This window comes from Lygodium microphyllum, chromosome 23 (assembly GCF_053477565.2).
Source record: "Lygodium microphyllum isolate KBCC chromosome 23, Lygodium_microphyllum_v1.1.10, whole genome shotgun sequence".
Classification (NCBI taxonomy): Eukaryota; Viridiplantae; Streptophyta; class Polypodiopsida; order Schizaeales; family Lygodiaceae; genus Lygodium; species Lygodium microphyllum.
Window position 1 is genome coordinate 31,606,939 of NC_141157.1, and position 18,152 is coordinate 31,625,090.

At 41.7% G+C, this 18,152-nt stretch overlaps 1 protein-coding gene across 3 annotated transcripts in view; it reads right to left on the reverse strand.

The window, feature by feature from the left end:
• Positions 1–15,244, reverse strand: part of LOC148016022 (uncharacterized) — an 82,212-nt gene extending 66,968 nt beyond the window's left edge. The window contains exons 1-3 of one of the 3 annotated variants that reach the window (XM_087664383.1): positions 15,007–15,239; positions 14,539–14,887; positions 1,161–1,298 (exon numbers count right to left, since the gene is read on the reverse strand). In XM_087664383.1, coding sequence (XP_087520509.1) covers positions 1,161–1,298; positions 14,539–14,859 — 459 coding nt within the window. In that variant the 5' untranslated portion in view covers positions 14,860–14,887; positions 15,007–15,239. Of the gene's footprint in view, positions 1–1,160; positions 1,299–14,538 lie in introns of all 3 variants that reach the window. The other 2 variants (XM_087664382.1, XR_015688119.1) reach the window with 2 other exon arrangements.
• Between the last annotated feature and the right edge of the window lie 2,908 nt (positions 15,245–18,152).

Genomic DNA, 18,152 nt, shown 5'->3' on the forward strand with positions numbered 1-18,152 from the left:
AAATACAACTGTACAGTTCACATGAGTATCAACACAGCGCAGGCCATGACAATAACTTTGAGATTGATGTACCTAATCTATAGATGATGGTATGAAAATACCTTTCCTTAAAAAATATGTGAATCTATTTTGCTATTCCACTAAAAACCACTACTCACTTGTCAGGCTTCAGTCACATGTTACGGATATTGACCCTGCATTTGCAGTGCAATCAGGGTAATGCATGGGATGATATAAGAAAAGCAGAAAGATATCCAAATCTACAGGCTGATGCATCGGCAGTGCAGTCAGGGTTGAAACAGAATAGAGTTGTCAATTGTGAATGAGCACATCTCTAAGTCTCTGAAGAGTGCATGTAGACATTTTCATGTTGCCACAAAGAATGGTTGAAGTAATTTATCTACTGATTTGTAATCAAACACCAGCCATCAACCTGGTTAGCCTGCTCTCTAAGAACAAATAGGCACTAGATTCTAGAGCACCTAGGCACCTACTTGAAAAGAGCAACATGCAAACAACCTGCAATTTTAGTTGCCACTTTGCATTGATATAGCAATGCCATGATTTTCTTGTGACATAGTTTAGCCAATCTCATACCAAAGCATATGATACTTCTTTGCATTGTTGTATTGCAATTAAAATGTACCACAGAAACTTGAGTTTAGAGACTCATGCCTCTGGGATACTCATCAAGAAAAAGAGAAGTTTTATTTGACCCAAAGTGCAAACATTATGCATGGGATAGAGTTATAAACAACAAAAAAAGGCAACACATGCTGAACTATTTGATCAATTACTTAGAATTAAGACTGCATCACTGTGACGCCATGCAACATTAAATACTGGAAGTGCCAAATAAAATAGAAATGCTATATAAGCTTTTAAGCTTCAAGTCACAGAAACCCCCCGGCCCCCGACCCAAATCTATATATATAAATCAATGAGAGAGAGAGAGAGAGAGAGAGAGAGAGAGAGAGAGAGCTCTTATAACTACTCATTACAAACAAAAAAAAGAGAGAGCTTTTAAGCTTCAAGTCCCCGGCACTGTCCCCAACCAAAAGAAGGGATGCAGAACACAAACAGATTGAGAAAACCTCAGTATCATCTATTTGGAATGCTGAAACCAAAAGGTATTCTTCCAAGAGAGAGAGTACACATGCCTTGTATGTCAGGGTGAGAGAAACACCAACAATGAAGAGGAAAGCAGGGACCACAAAATCTGCAAACGTAACACCATTCCACGGTGAATGGTTTATTCCTGACCAGAGCCCACCACCATAATCTACCAAGATCATAGCCTGAAAAGGAACAAACTGCCTAGTCAGAACTGCAACTTTTTGCTCTCCAAACAACAAATCAGATGACTCTCGTACAATATGAAAATTGTAAGAAAAGAAGCTGGGTCATATTCTCAAATGCACTTCATGACTGGTTTCTAAACATCTTCAACCCCCAATCTTGTATCTGTTACTTTTACATTTCCATGGCTGTGATTTTCAGAATAATTGTCATATTCAACTTTAATATTTGTTTTCTCCATTTCTTATAATATAAAGTCTCAAAAACAAACAAGTATTATAATTATTGAGCATACTACATTTTTCGGGGCGTGTACATCACCTGAAACCAGCCTTCCTTCTTGGAGAGGGTGGTAATGACATGATTAATCAACAATTATAGCAAGTAATTAATTGTATAAAACTGAAATGCAGAATTTACCGCTTAATCTTGGACATTGGACAGCCGATTGTGTTGAGCTAAAAATTCATTGCATACGGACTAGCTCTTTAAAACAGCCCCAAAATGATAAATTACCATAAGTTTCATTACACAGGGAGCAGTTCTAGAGAGTTTCTATGTCCCACATGTAAAACCCTAATTTGGGGGGATCCTTCCATGTCTATAAATAGACAAGCTGTCCACCATCCAGTCCCATCCTTGTCTTGCAGGTTTCAGCCATCATCCCTCTTCCACTAGCTGTCCAACCCCCAATGATAGCTACTACATGGTCTCCAGCTGTTAGCTAGCCTCCCATTGTTGCCAATGGTCAGCTTTCATCATCTACAGCAGGTCGTTTTTATGTTTTCAACACTTTTCTTCATCAGCCTCTTCTCCTACTCATGGTTACTACACTCAGGATCCATCTCTAGTGAACAATACACATCAATACCTCCCTTAGCCTACTCCCACGAGAGCCACCAGCTATTGGACAGCTCTGCCCTTGAGCATCTTGTACATTCTTTCTTTCATTTACAGCATTCATTCATTCACTTCAAAGTTCTCTTTCTTCTTTGTTTATATTTTGCCTTTTGCATATTGCATTTTGCACTTAGGGTTTGAGTTTTGCATGTCACTATCCTAGTCGTCATGTTTCAATTGTGGTCGTACATTCTATGTTTCCTCAGTGTAAACCCTAGCATATCTTCACATGATATCAAAGTTGGTGCTCTATGAAGAGTATCCTGCGGGTATCGTGGAGGCTTGGTTTTATGTGCAGTACACAAACAACACGTATTTGATTTATAATGTCTTAGACACCTTCTCAAGATTCCATGATGTCGTATCAAGCTTCTCCATCATTGGATGCCCTCAGGAGGCATTATGGACTTGGCGACGAAGATGAAACCCCACCCTTACCTCCACCTTATTTTTCTCCTATTCCAAATTTTAGTCACATGACAGAGGAGTTTGAAGACTACTTGCGCATCACATATAGTCGAGTTTACCCCCCCCCCCCCAAGCTTTGCTATTATATCTGAACCAATTGGTGAGATCACCTCTCTGATCATGGAGGGCATAATACAATGTTTGGGACAACTGGCATCCCATCTTCTACATCTCAGCCAAGCCTAGTGTTAGGTTCGAACAACCCCTTTGAGTCGTATGAATCAAAACCCTCTCATGTTTCTCCTTTTGGTATGCAAGATTCGAATGATTTTCAATACGTAAACTTCAATAAAGGGGGCTCTCAGTAGAGCATGTAAACCACTCTTCTAAAATCCCTCCCATTCCACCCCCCATTCCGCCCTCTTCTAATCCACACCTCCATTTCCTCTCTTTTTTCATTCCAAAACCTTGGATTACACTCCACTTCCACATCCAACACACTAGGAGTTGAATCCTCCATCTATGCTCCTAGCACTTTCTCTTTCTCAACACCATATTCTACCTACCATCACTTCACTGCCTCTTTGCACCACAACGCATCACTAGGGGGAATGCCATCCTTTAACACTGTGCATTCCACATATCCACACGTGAGCACTTCTTTTCACCTTGGGATGGTTGTGATGGGCATCCCCCTCACTACCCCTGATCACTCTCGTCCCCATTTATAAGCCTCTCAACCATATAGGGATTTCCATTCTTCGCTTATGGTGCACCATCACACACCTCATGGGTCACTTTTGTGTAGGGATTTCCATCTTTTGCTCCACATGTCCCTATCTCTCCTCCATGGGCTACTCGTGTGGTCGCCATGCCCCTATCTCGTTAGTACATTCCCACTTTTGGATCCCTTGTGCATACTTCACGCACACATAGTAGGCACTCTAGGATTAATTTCCAAGTGCTCCACTCCCCTAGCCCCCCTTCCCACATTATGCTTCTTACAACACTACCATGCATGTTGCTACGACCAAGAATTCCTTTACCGATAACACTCATTTTAACATATTGAATTTCACCACTTGGTCAAACTTCATGTAACAAGTGCTTGAATCTCAAGGACTTTGGGACCTTGTTGATCTAGAGCTTATGTCGAACTCTCGATTAGCTTACCTTGATCACATCCATCAATGGAGAGTCCGCAATGCCACAACCAATGTTGAGTTAATGCAAGGGTTGCTTCCTAAGTTCCACTCTCAGTTATAGCATTTTCCCCTCATCTCTGAGCGTTGGAGTTGTCCAATTAACCACTATGCAGCGAGATCACACTCAGTATATCAATCTCGAATTTAACCTTCAAGAGTTTTCCATTAAGAAAGGAAATGATCTGAAAGTCAAGTTAGCAGAATATCGGAAGTTATTCATTGAATTTGTTACTACTAGCTCACCGAAGTCAATCGACGAGATCAAGTTACGTTCATCTTAAACAAGCTGCCTGAAAATAACTTCCATTTGATTTAGCACATTATCCTGTTGCCCCACTGTGAAGAAAAACCCTAACACAAAAACACAAATAACACCATATGACAAAGCACAAACTAATAGAAGAACACAATTACGGTTAGGGTAGCTCAAAACAATGAACACAGATATTGAATAAAGTGATATGATTATTGAATATAAAATGCTCATATAGCAAACATACTATGCAGTGGATGAATATTGTACCTCAAACGCTTGCATCTCAAGGATCAGGGCAAGGGTAATAAGTTGGAGATTGTGTTGGGAATAAAGGGCCCTCATGCCTTTTATATTTGCTCACGTGTGAACACACCCTTAGCACACTTGTACATACATACATACATACATACATACATACATACATACATACATACATACATATATATATATATATATATATATATATATATATATATATATATATATATATATAACCTAAAGAGGTACACTCATCATTGTATCCACAAGTCGTGCTCACTCTCACTCTCTACTCTACACTCTCTCTGTGTCTCTGCTGCTGTGTGTAAGCACTGCGTATCTCGATCCTCTCGCTCCCTAGGAGCGCAACAAACTGGTATCAGAGCGCAAGTGTTGAATTCTCCATCAATCGTTCATGAGTCAGTCAACAAAGTCGAAGTTGCAGGTTGGGCAACATGACTAACGAAGTCTAAGTCAATGGACTGCACGCGTGGGCAACACGACTGACGAGGGCATGCAGTCATGACAAACTAATGGACGGCATGCGACAGGTCACGGATAGGCGATAGTTGATGCAAGTATCGCGGGCTCCGATGGCAAGACCAGCGGGCGACTTCACGGGCGACTACATAGCGACCAGCGGGGCACTGGCAGCAGGACCACGGCGCACGACGAACGGGACAAGCTTTCAATGGGTCGTCACATCACAAACCTCACGAGTAAATGGACCCACGTCAGGTCACGCAGAAAAAAAAAATTATTTCAAAAAATCAACTTCCAGCCCTCTTTCTTGACTAGGGTTCGCATGCATAATCACTTAGAATGCAGATTTGTGCAATCTTGGACCGAAAATTTGGGGCTTTTCCCAGAATTGGGGATTGTGATGCAAAGCAAAACCATTTGTCTCAAAAATTGCAAGAATTTGTGACATTTTGCCTCCGACATTTGGGGCTTTTCATGTATATGCAAGAATTGGGCTGAATTTTACCCAATTTCTTGGCATTGATGCACGTTGGACCCCGTGCAATTTGGGGCTTTTGCTGTTTGGAAAAAATTTGTGCACCATTTGGTCATTTTATGTACATGAGGGTCTAATTCCATGCAATTTAGACACTTAGCGCTTGGAAAAACTTAGGGTTTTTGCTAAAATTGCTCTATTTTGGCAAAATTGGCTTGTTCTATGCATGAGACAATGCAGATTAAGCATGTTTTGGGGCTAATTAAGTAAAGCTAATGCATTTTTAGCTCAACATCCCCTCTCAAGCCCAACAACAACGATACCATGAGAAGTAGGCCAACCAAGCCACTCTTTTTTTTTACTTTTACCCTGAGGCGTCCCACCCCAAAGCAGCCAGAGCATCAGAAAAAGGGTGCGCGTCGGCTGCCCAATGGCCTACTAAGACTATAGAGGCAATGGTTATCTTACCAAGGGAGCCCAAGTGATCACCCTAGAGAGGCTAAGGCATTGGACAAAGGATGTACGACGACTGCCCAATGGCCTACCAAGTCCTACAAAGATGGATGGAATTAGCTATGGACTTTCTTTCTTTTTTAGGGCTTTCTAGTTTTGATAGATTTAATTTCAAATTAGTTTTCATCCTATTGAGTATCCATGCCCCAAACGGGAGAGTAAGAAGAGATGTGCAAACCCAAGATCTTCACAAAAGAAGCATACTATCCCTACCATTACTGGGTCTCACTAAATAAGGAAAATGGCTAAAGTGTGGGTAACACAAATATAGCAAAGATGTGAAGCAAGCAAGACACACAAAGCAGGAAAGCAAGCTAGGAAGAACTGTCTCAAAGACTACCATGTGCAATGCCACGAATATGGTGATCCAGAGTCGACCACTCTAGAAGACCAAAAAGGGATAAATGCGCACAGATGTATGTTTACATGAACAGAATGCCAATGCATGGGATAATGCAAAGGGAGAAGCAAGATGTTATGCAAAATGCAAAATGCAATGCAACGGTGCCACTCGGACAATCCCCTCACAGGAGAATTGTTCACTGGCCCAAGTGCCATTTTACAATCATGTCATCCTGACAGTGTGGATGAAGTTACAAATATTCATAAGTACAATACAAAAGAATAAATGAATGAATGAATGTGTCTAAAAATTGTATCACTATCAAGAGAAGTAGCCGGCCCCTCTCAAACTAGAAGGGAAAGCAAGAGGGAAGCACTCTCTTCCTGTCAATCTAAAGAAGTAGAAGAGTGTGTATCCAAGCTGATCATGGATAGAAGATACTAAAGAACTAATTGGTTGAGCCCTTTGTTCAAAATCTCCGCAAAATTGTCTGATGAAGGCACAAACTCTAGGCAGATAGTGCCAATATCGACCTACTCTCTGGAAAAGTGGAAGTGGACTCCCACATGCCGTGTCCGTTGGGTGATGATGGGATTACCTAGAAGGGCAATGACACTCTGATTGTCATAGTAAACAACAATGGGAGAGTCACAAGGGAAGTGAAGCACCGCCAGTAAGCTCCTTAGGTAGATGGCCTCAGTAGTGCCATCGAAGAGAGCCCTGTACTCACTCTCAACTATAAAAGCCACCACCATCTCTTACTTGCGACGGAACCAAGAAATGGGAGCCGTGCCGAAGGTGAAGATAGCTGCCATGGAAACGTCAGGTGTCAAGATTTCCTGCCCAATCAGAATCAGTATACCCCTGCAAACATAAACCAAAATCCCAAGTGATGCCATAAGAATAAGTACAATGTAAATAATGCAACACACGAAGACATGCAATCCAACATGACATCCTAGGTGTTGTGAAATACTGACTAAGAACGTTGATTGAGTATGCTAACTCTGGCCTAGTATGAATTAACCAAAGAAGTTTCCCTACAACAGACTTATAGATATACACATCGAGGGGTTGACCTAGGGTATTCTTCGACAAGTGGATAGTAGCATCAAGAGGCATGGCCATTGACCATATCTGATCCATAGTGAACTATTCCACAAGCTGAAGTGCGTACTTCTGCTGTGACAGAAAAATACAACTCCTAGATCGAACTAACTCCATCCCCAAGAAGTAAGACAACAAACCAAGGTCTACCATCTCAAATGTAGCACAAAACTTTGCCTTGATTTTCGCTATGGCAACAAAATCTAAGCCAGTCAACATACAACAAGATGTAGCTGACCTCTTCTACAGTAAAGTAAAAATATAAGTTTGGGTCATAAGGGATAGAATAGTATCCGTGAGTCTATAAGAACTCGTCCATCCTATGGAAGCAAGACCGTAGCGCTTGGTTCAGCCCATAAAGAGCGTCCAAAAGCAAAATACCCTATTCCTCGGGTTCGCAGAATGAAATCTTGGTGGCTCCTCCACATAGACTTCCTCCTCCAAATAACCATTCCGGAAGGCACTCTTGACATCCATCTAATGTATCGGCTAACCGTGGTTAGCCGCTAGGGCGAGTAATAACCAAAAAGATGGCAACCACGATGTAGGTGCGAAGGTCTCTTCATAATCAATATCATGCTTCTATCAAAACCCTTGCATGACAAGGCAAGCCTTGTATCTATCTAAAATCCCATCAACCTCTAGCTTGGTTGCAAAAATCCACTTTGTCCCAATGACTTTCTTGTGGCTCGAACGATCCACCAATGTCCAAGTCTCATTTCAATCAATACTCTCTAGCTCCTTCTCCATGGCCTCTCGCCATTCAAGGTGCTAAACGGCTTCGTGCCATGTATCCGACTAAAAATATACTATGTAATTAGCTGTAAACAACGACGCAAATGATATTTGAGCTGCAAGCCAGGTAGATTTTTTAGATCCGTTCGCAGTGGAATCCGGTGGTAAGATCCCCAAATCCCGCATGTTGTGTTGGTACCAACGAGGTAACGAGTCTCGCGGAGGAGACCTAGGAGCTAAAGAATCCACAAGTAGAGTAAGAGTGGATAGTAGACCAAGCTCAGTAGGCACAATCTCCAATGCAATCAGATCAAAATCCGATACAGAGGATTGCCTAATCTCTCTCTTCTCAAAGATGACATCCCTCCTAACGATCATCTTGTTCATTCAAGGATCGAATAAATGATAGACCTTGACTTCCGAGGAATATCTGACAGATAAGGAGATCAGCTCATGAAGTGAGATTTCCTATTTTATCATCAGGGGTGAGTGTGGGTGTGTATGTATGCACGATATCTGAAGACTTTGAAGAGAAATATGACAGGCTGAGAGCCAAAGAATGCCTCGTACGCGGTCTTCTGAGGAAGAGCCGCAGTGGAGCACCAGTTGAGGATGTACACCGCAATGTCAACAGCCTCAACCCAAAGGCACTCAAGCAGATCTGCTGCAAACAACATAGAGCGTGCCATTTCCATGACTCTCCGGCTCCAAAAGTGATCCACAAGCAATCACCATGGAGAGAGATCACCAGGCAGCAAATGCAACAACTATGTGGCTAGATCGGCAAGGCAATGGTTGAAATGTGAGAGAACAACAAGGTTTAGGCTGGAAACAAGCACCAATCTTATGTAGACAGCAATGGGCAATTCTAGATGAGATATCCTCCGTGAACGAGGCATGGGCAGCAAAGCTAGAAGGCTTGAAATCTGTAAAAACGAGATTGAAGTGAACGGAGGGCAGCATGCCTATTTATAGAAAGTTTTGGAACCTTGTACCACACGCCATTTTAAAACTCTCTTGAACCACACACTGAAACCAACCTTTCTTCTGTGGATGGATCGTAATTCCCTGATTACAACTTAGTTACGACAATATTTATTACAAAACTAAGAAATGCAAATTAACTCACAATCTTGGACAATGGACACCCTGTTGGCCTCAAAACTAGCGCCTCTTTCGATATTTCCTTAACTTATTGTAGAAGAAATTGATGTACAATGGGATTTTTCCAATTCCTTTTGGTATTCCAACTTCCGTTGCTATCCAAAATGACTATCAAGTCTTCAATCTGATTTGCCTCTTGATTTGCGCAATTCATGGGCCTTCATCCACCTTGATGAAGATGGAAAATGCCCAAATTCATTGATTTATTGGTCCCTCCACTTGAATTTGACTAAAAACAACTTCAGCCCTATTAAATCCAAGTCTTAGAGCTTCCAATTTCTAACATGCTTCCCAAGGCTGCTACTTTATTTGTGTTTCTGTGTTAGGGTATTTTCTTCACATGGTATCAAAGCCGAGTTCTCTGAGAGAAACCTAGGCCTTGATCTAAGAATCTCTACACAAGAAGCAGGAATAACAAAAAGGCAGATAACTTCAGACACTACTTCCACATCACTTCTCACATCCGAGCTAAATCCATCGAGGAACAAGTCGGAGTAGGCCTCACAGCTTGCTACACAAGCTCTCGACATGGCTGGATAGACATTGGACTACCATGGAGTTTCACGAACTTACGAGATTATTGCAGCTTAGTACGATCTCATTTTTATGCATAGAGCCTGGCAGCAGATAGAAGGTAAGTCTCAATTTCGCTGTTTAGATTCAGCGCACCGATCTATTAACCATGGAGGAAGGGTAGAATCTCCACTTAGGACTGGCCATCCGCAAGTGGAAACCGGTATAGAGTACACTCCATTACCTTCATACTTATTCTCTCCAATGCCACGTATTTCTACCATTTCAAATTGTATTAATGATGATTCCCCTTCTCCTATTGGCATGGATGATTTTCATGATGGACATATACAAAACAATTTTTGGTTTATGAGTAATGAGGAAGACAAATATTTCTTTATGAACTCAAGACTAGGTAAACAGTTCAAATAAGAAACTATAAGTACTCCTTCCCCTTCTTTTCCTTCAAACAATTTTGTTTTCAAAGGTCAAAATCAAGCAGGTGTATCTTCATCATCATCATTTTAATTTAATGCATTTAATGGACAAAAAGAACCCACATTATTTTCCACATCTACACTATTACAAATCCATTTAATCTCCCTCCCATCCTACTCTCTTATTCTGTTGCCACATCTTTTCAACCTCCATTAACTACACTGCCTGTTGCGTCTCATGTAGCATCACATGTGTTTTCATTCACCACACCATGGGTTCTTCAAACTTAGGCAAAGTCGTTAGGACCTCATCTCTTCCTCAGTCAGGTGGTATTCTATCTTTTCCTCACACACTTTCAGAATAATTGCAACTTGGGTATCCGCCCCAGTCTCTCCCGAGTATGAATAAATTGGTGCCATAGTTTGCCTCCATGGCATTACCTAATAGACTCTCTGGTCGTTATGTTGTGTCCCAGCTAACATTTGGACAAGGCTTACATGTCCCAGTGCCTCCACCTCCACCGGCACCTTATAGAAACATTTATCTTCCAATGCCTCCACATCAATCGACACTCATTAGACACTCACACTCTATTTCTGTCTATCCACATCTCCCCCCCCCCCCCCCCCTCTTTCTTATCAGACATATCCACCACCACCACCACCACCATCTTATCCTCCACATCCATCTTACCCCACCTTCCTGACACCTCATTGTTCTACCTCATCTTCCGCTAAGCGTGCATTCAATGACAATATTGGATGTCAAACTTGATTAGACATGTCCTTGACTCACAGAACCTATGGCATCTTGTGCAAGGGTTAGAATCCCAACTCGATTCCACAGTTGTTCCATACGACATCGTCTGCTCAGGAAAGGCTAGCAATGCCTCCGCTATTGTCGAGCTAATGCAGGGCTTATTGCCTGAGTTTCATTCTTAGCTTCACCATTTTGACTTAGCAATAAAGCGATAGGCACACTTGACTAACCGCTATGCGGTTCGAGACAGGATCCGCCGTCAATAAATCTTGGGCATGAGTTTGAGAACTTCAAAATCTCTGACCGAGATGACTTGAAAATCAATTTGACGGAGTGTCTTCTTGCCGAATTCTCCAGTACAAGGACTCCTAAGTCCTCCAATGATCAGGTCACATTGTTTCTTAACAAGGTGCTGCATAAATACTTTAGTTTTGTGCTGCAAGTGGTTTCTCTGCCTGATTTACCCACATTCTGTGAATTTGTTGAGTATCAGCTATTGTGTTATGCATGGTTGTTCGATCAATTTCATATGAGTAATCCCTCAGAGGGGGATCTTGTTGCTCATTCTCAAAAGGGGCAAGGAGGAAAGGGTAACAAAATCAAACTTCAAATCAAAATCAAAATCAAGCATGGGAATCACAAGGAAACCCCCAATCTCAACTCAAACCCGAGTGGCAAAACATACCTAAGAAGAATAGGTATTGTCAACATTGTCAAAAGGCTAGCCATTTTGACGAGAAGTGTCCATCAAACGCAAGAGGCACAGCACCAAAACCCAAGTCACAAACCCTCGCCCCTAAGTCGAGCAACCCCCATCAGGGGAGGTAGGGTGATAGCAACGGGTAGTGGAAAGGTCAAACCCACACTGCCACCGGTCAACCATCTCAGTCGACAACATTCTCAACTCCAGAGGACTTGTCTAACTAGTTTGCAGAGGCCCACATCGTCTCCACAGAGACATCCGAGTATCGTCTATATCTATGCGTTCCCTCTTGACGAGGCTACCGCAGCGGCCCACTCATCATAACCAAGCTCATCAACACCTGTTTGGATTGTGGTCAGTGGAGCTACACATCACATGACTCCTATAGAGGATATCTTCCATACCCGAGCCCCTGCAGGCCGGGTCCGCGTAGAAAACAACTCCTCTGTCAAGATCCACGCTCAAGGTTGCGTCAGTTTGGCCTAGATCTGGCTTCGTTGGACAATGTATATTATGTCCCTTAGCTTGGGGTAAACTTGTTATCTGTTCAGCAACTTTGCCTGTTGGAGCAAGCAATTTTCTTTACAGAGATCACAGTCGAGATCCTTGACTCTCAGACTCGTTTAGTGATTGCTCGCAGTGAGGCATAGCCTAACGGCCTATACCACATGACCCATTTTCTTACCGAGTCGACAGTCGAGGGCTTTGTGTTCCATCGCTTCCAAGCATTAGCCACATCTCAAGAGCCTACGAACAATGAGCGGCTTTGGCATTTTCGCCCAGGGCATCTTGGCTATTACGCTCTTTATGAGTTGTCTCGCCGTGAGATGGTTGAGGAACTTCCTCGCCCAAAACTAGCTCGAGATGTTTGTAAAGCATGTCAGCTCAGGCAATAGCACCGTATCCCATTCCCACAATGTGCATATAGAGCTAAGGCACCTCTTAGCTTGATTCACGTTGATCTTTGTGGGCCAATATCTACTGCCGCCTTGAACAATGCACTGTACTTCTTTTTCATAGTGAATCATCACTCAAGATACATGTGTGTGTACTTTCTCAAGCATAAGTCCGATGCTTTCACATATTTCTCTACTTAGGTGCTGATGATTCATAACCAGACGGGTCATCGTGTTGATTGCATGAGCAGTGATAGCGATGGTGAATTCATCTCCCATGAGTTTTCCGAGTTTTAAGAGCAACATGGCTTCTCTCAACAACTCACATCTACCAACTCCCCCTCTTAGAAGGGAGTCGTTGAGCGTAGGAGCCGAACAGTCGTGAAAATGGCACACTCAATGCTATCTGCAGCAGAGCTCCCTGAGCGCCTTTGGGTTGAGGCTACTAACACTACGGTGTACATCCTCAACCAATACTCGACTGCAACTCTTCCTCAAAAGACCTTGAACGAGGCATTTTTTGGCTCTCAACCTCATATCCCACTTCAAAGTCTTCAGATGTCGTGCATACACACACGCCTGATGATAAAAGATTGCATGGTGTGGCCAAAATGGTAGCAATCAACTATCCAAGTTTTTGTTTTAGTTGTAAACTCCTCTTCTTTGGAGAAATTAAGCAATTCCTACATATCATTGCTTCAAAGACAAGGAACCATCTTGGAGTGGAAAAGACATGTGATCTTTTTATTTGTGCAAATCTATAAGCATGCTCTGTCAAAGTGTGACTATAAAGGTAGATCCTTTTATACACTAGAAGATGGAGCACGAGGAGGCATAAGCTCATGAAGAGACTACAACCTGTACTCATGATCATGAGGCAAACACCGTGAGACTTGTGGTTGGTGACTTTGTTTCTAATGCTTAGGAGTTCCTAGTTGTAGCTAGCCACTACTTTAGGCTTAACTTGGTTACTTTGTAGTTTCTGTATGATTTGAAATTTGGCTGCAAAGTAGATTAGACACTACTGACTCTTACTTCATTAGAATCTACTGTCCTGGCCCTTGATGTATTTCAGTTCGTGTTCTCACTTAATTAGCACTAGTCCAACATGCCATAAGTTGAGCTCAGTACATTTAACTCCAATGCTTTCAAAGTTTTCTTTTTTAACCTTTTTTAAAGCACACTCCAATACAATAAGATTAAAGATTCTGAATAGACAAGTATTGCAATTTTTATATAAGTCGTCCACACCTCACCATTCCCAATTCCCATCCTAGCCCCCATCCCATGTTTGTTCAGATGCCAAAGATGCAAAAGGACTGCCAATCTAGTCACACAAGGGTTGCTGAATTTTTCAAGTTTGCCTATGTCAAATTGTGTGCATCAGGCTCAAGTGCACTACACCACCCCTAAAGTGCCATCCAGACTGGAATTTTTTGTCATCTGTGGTGCTTAGTTTAATGGCGGCTGCATTTTCCTGTGCTTAAAGTCAAGTGCAACTTGAGCTGATTCCATTTGGTTTTGGCTGCCAGTTGGATCAGCCAGAATTTTGCATTTCAGCTTCTTTCCTAAGCATTTGCCTCAACATCTTTGAGTTCAGCTAGAGTGGTTCAGCCTTCAACTCAAACTCCACTATGATTATAGGTCATGGTCTAGGCATGATGTAACTGCTTCAAGCTCCACTTGATGTGAGGCTGGTGTCTCAAAATCAATCCGAGCTACAGTTGCAATGTGCTTTGAATCTAGATGAGAGTAGTTGCAGCCATGAAATAGTACAACTGAGACTACTCTTGAGCCATACAATATTCCGGTAGAGGTGAAAGCTTTTTGGCATTGTGACAGGTTCATCTTACCTGTGGTTGTTAATGTGCTCTGAATTCAGTCAAGCCAAGACTACTTCCAGCTGTGGATTAGGTGAAATGGAACTACTCTTGAGACATGCACAATGCAACAATGCGTTTGAAAATAGGATGACCTGCTGTTTGAAAATGCATATGCAGTGCGGAAATTCTGAGTAGATGCTCTTTGAAAAAAGCTGCATTGTGTATGAATTATGGAAATTCTGAATGGCAAAATTGCCTACCGCGACTGTCAATCCCCTGAATACATCCAAAGATGCAAGCCGCTCGTTCTTGCTCTCTACACCCGGCGATGTTGAACTGGGGGCTTGTGACAAGAGGGGCTGCATTGCCTCTTTCTGGTCAGAGTCATCTCCTCCTGCTCTCCAGCTCTGAGATTTCGAAAGATGAGCTTCCAGATCCTGTTCTTCCTCATCTCGTTCTGCTGTCCAGCTCTGAGGTTGCGAAAGGGAAGCTACCGAGTCCTCTTCTTCTTCCGCTTCTTGCTGGAGCTTGGTCTCCCCATCGGGCAACAGACGCTCTGCTGCGCGAATCTCCTCGCCCATGGAGTTGCCCAAACCTGCAGATGAGTGCCTGGGCCCTTATGAAAAAATAGGGCCTGATCTAATCAATATCTCAGCCCATGCTACGGGGCAGTAACTTGAATGCCCGAGAGAGGTCAGAACATCAAATCGTGACAACCATGAGAGCACCTTTATCCGTACTCCGTCTTCAGGTGGGTTCTTCCGGAGCTGCCGAAAGAGAGAAGAGGAGGAGCACGGGACCGAGGAGCCTCATGCAATCGTTCATGGCTCCTCGCTGTCTCTCTGTCTCTTTGCTTTATATGTATGAGACTGTGAACATTGACATTTACTGTCCTTAAAGGCGAAGAGAGAAGGGCAAACCGAGTGTGCACTGTGCGTGAGTCCGCATTTAAGTGGTGCACTGGTTGCTCTCACAGCTCGTGCTCCGGTCAGTGTCTCAGTAGCTGTGCTATCCTTTTTCCTTATTTTGGAAATTTTCCACATTTCTTAAACAATTGCTTATCATCAGGTCGGTTACACACCAAATGGCAAACATGCATTTTGTAAGTGTTAATTAATCAAAGTACTTATTTAAAGGTTGGGTATTCGTTGTGTTTTACTTCAATTAATCAAAGTACTTATTTAAGGGTTGGGTATTCCTAACGTTTTACTTCACTCAAGAAGTGATTTACTTCAATTAATCAAAGTACTTATTTAGGGGTTGGGTATTCATAGTGTTTTACTTCACTAAGTGTTTTACTTCACTTGAGAAGACATGCCTACCGTTTACCTGCTAAATTAGTAACTCCTTGCCTCCTTCTGGACAAAGAATGATAGACAGGGGTGCACTTTTTACATTTGCAACCAATCAAAATAATAATAAACTTACTATTTTTCACCTTTTTGCAAAACTTGTCCTTTTGGTGTATTAAGGCTTTGTGGCCACTTTCAAAAACTGCATCTCATGCTTTCGTCAAGGGCTACTATCCCATCACTTGGTGTGTGTAACCAACTTTTCTTTATCTATGAAGGGTTTCGCACACACCACAATTTAGTCATATATTGAGAATCTCAAAACTTTGTATTAGGATATAAATTGTTCCCCAATGGGGAATAGTTTGAGACAAGAGCATGGTGTGCAAAGGTTAGAGTGACAAGGCAGTAAATGTGTGGTAGTATGAGAACTATGTATGAAGGCCCTCTATGCTTATACCTTGTGCACGTGTAATGAGCTACAATTAAAGGACCTTCATTGGGGACTATGACAAAGGAGTTGTTTAGCACACATGGCAAATGCATAGTCGTCCTTTCTCGGACTTCCAAAGGCACATAAGGCAAAGGGACTAATAAAGTAACACCCCACCAAAAGCAACATGCACCCCACCCTAATTTAGTCACAATTTTGTAAAAATTATATGGCTTTTTTAGCCACTCACATTTGTGATTTAAAATTTTCATATTACACATAAGGTTAATGTGAGTCAACAATTGAGCCATGTAGATTTTTTTTATGTTGTGGATTTTGTAAAACCTTGAAACAATGCATTCCTTAGTGTCACTCTTTTGTCATTTCTTTGTGAACCCTTAAATCATAACCAAGTCTACTTGATAAAATATCAAATTGCCCCAAAGTTTCTTTTTTGAGCTCCATATGATATTATATAATTTGAGCATTAAACAATACTTATCTAACTCACTTGGAAAAACACTTACAACGGGGGACTATTAGATGACACTCTACTGGCCCCTTTAACATAAAGGTTTTTTCCTCTATAACCACATATAACTAAATCAACTAAAAGTGCTAGTCCCATAGGATTATTCTTGCACATTATAAATATATTCCCTTGTGTGTAGGCTAAGAGTCTCACACATCAATTACCTTGTAGATCAAATGATCGATGTAAGAACAATTAGACACCACTAAGACCCTCACCCGCCCTTCAAAAGAAGCATATGAAGGAGGTGCTTTGTTTTACATACCAACAACGCCCCCTTCTTGGCACAGCAAATGTAGTATGGCCCATTAATTAGGAATCTCTTCTCTCATCCTATTAGCAATGTTCAAATCTCATAAATTGCAAAGTTTACTTTTGGAGTATGTTAGCAAATTTTCCACCCTAGGTAGGGGTTGTTGTCCACCTTAAATAGTCTACGACCCAAAAATATGGCTCAAATCATATGCTCGCACATGGCCACACACCCCTTTATTTTGTTTATGTGGTCCCTCCACAAACACACCCAATTGAACCTAGCCTAAGGAACTTAGAGGACTACAACTTCATTTCACCCATGCATAAGTTTTGGTAAACTTTGGTCAATTCACCAAGTGCCACATTTTGAGGGGCACTTTCTCAACTAGTTATAGTGAGGTCCAAGTTTGAGACACCCATCACGCTTCGCATGCCATATATCATACAAATAGTATGGTGGAAAGGTGGAAGAGTTCTTTCTCATTGAGAAAAAATATCGAGGGCCATGCCATCCTTTGTCACTCATAGTGCATGCAACTCCGTAACATATGCTTCAACAAGTAGTATTACATGACAAACCTATCATTCTTGATATTGAGGGAAGCCCATGCAAATCATATCCTTTAGTTTGTGCAAACTATTATACTTAGGACTCTGTATGAAGAGCTTAATCTATTGTTTTATGAAATTCTTTGTAGCATTATTTTAAAGTCCCCCCCCCCCCCCCCCCATCTTAATAAAAAATAGTTAGTTGAGAGCTTTAAGCTCTTATAATAAAGCATCACTTATTAAGCTTTGTTAATAAGCTTAAAAAATAAACATTTTTAAAACGATACAGTCATTATTTCTAATTGTGTGGCATTAAACTGTTTCTTTGTGCCATCAATTTGATGGGGATGGAGAAGAATGAAAGATTGGAAAAACTAAATGTGGTTTTGGAAACTCCTAATGATGTCTTTTAAATCAATAGTAGCTAATTTTCCTCTCTCTTTCTCTTCCCAAAAACCACCTTCGATTGGACAATACCACTAGTGAAATGGTTTTTGGGATCGTCATGTGGTTTCTTGAATTAAAAATGTATGAAAACTTTTGAAGTAGTTGTTTTCTCTAAGGAATTGAAGAAAAGTACGTAATAGATAATGACAACAATCCTTTGGACCAAAAACCTCTAACAAAGCTTTCGTCCAATAGCAAGCCCTGATGATGGAGGTGACAATGTCTTCAATGATGGATGTATGCCTTCACTATGATGTTGATGTGCAAACCAATCACCTTGCTCTCATGCCAATATTGTAGCCCTTCACCATACAATAGTATAAATTAATAATAAGTTCATGGAACTCACAAATTGCAAGCGATAAG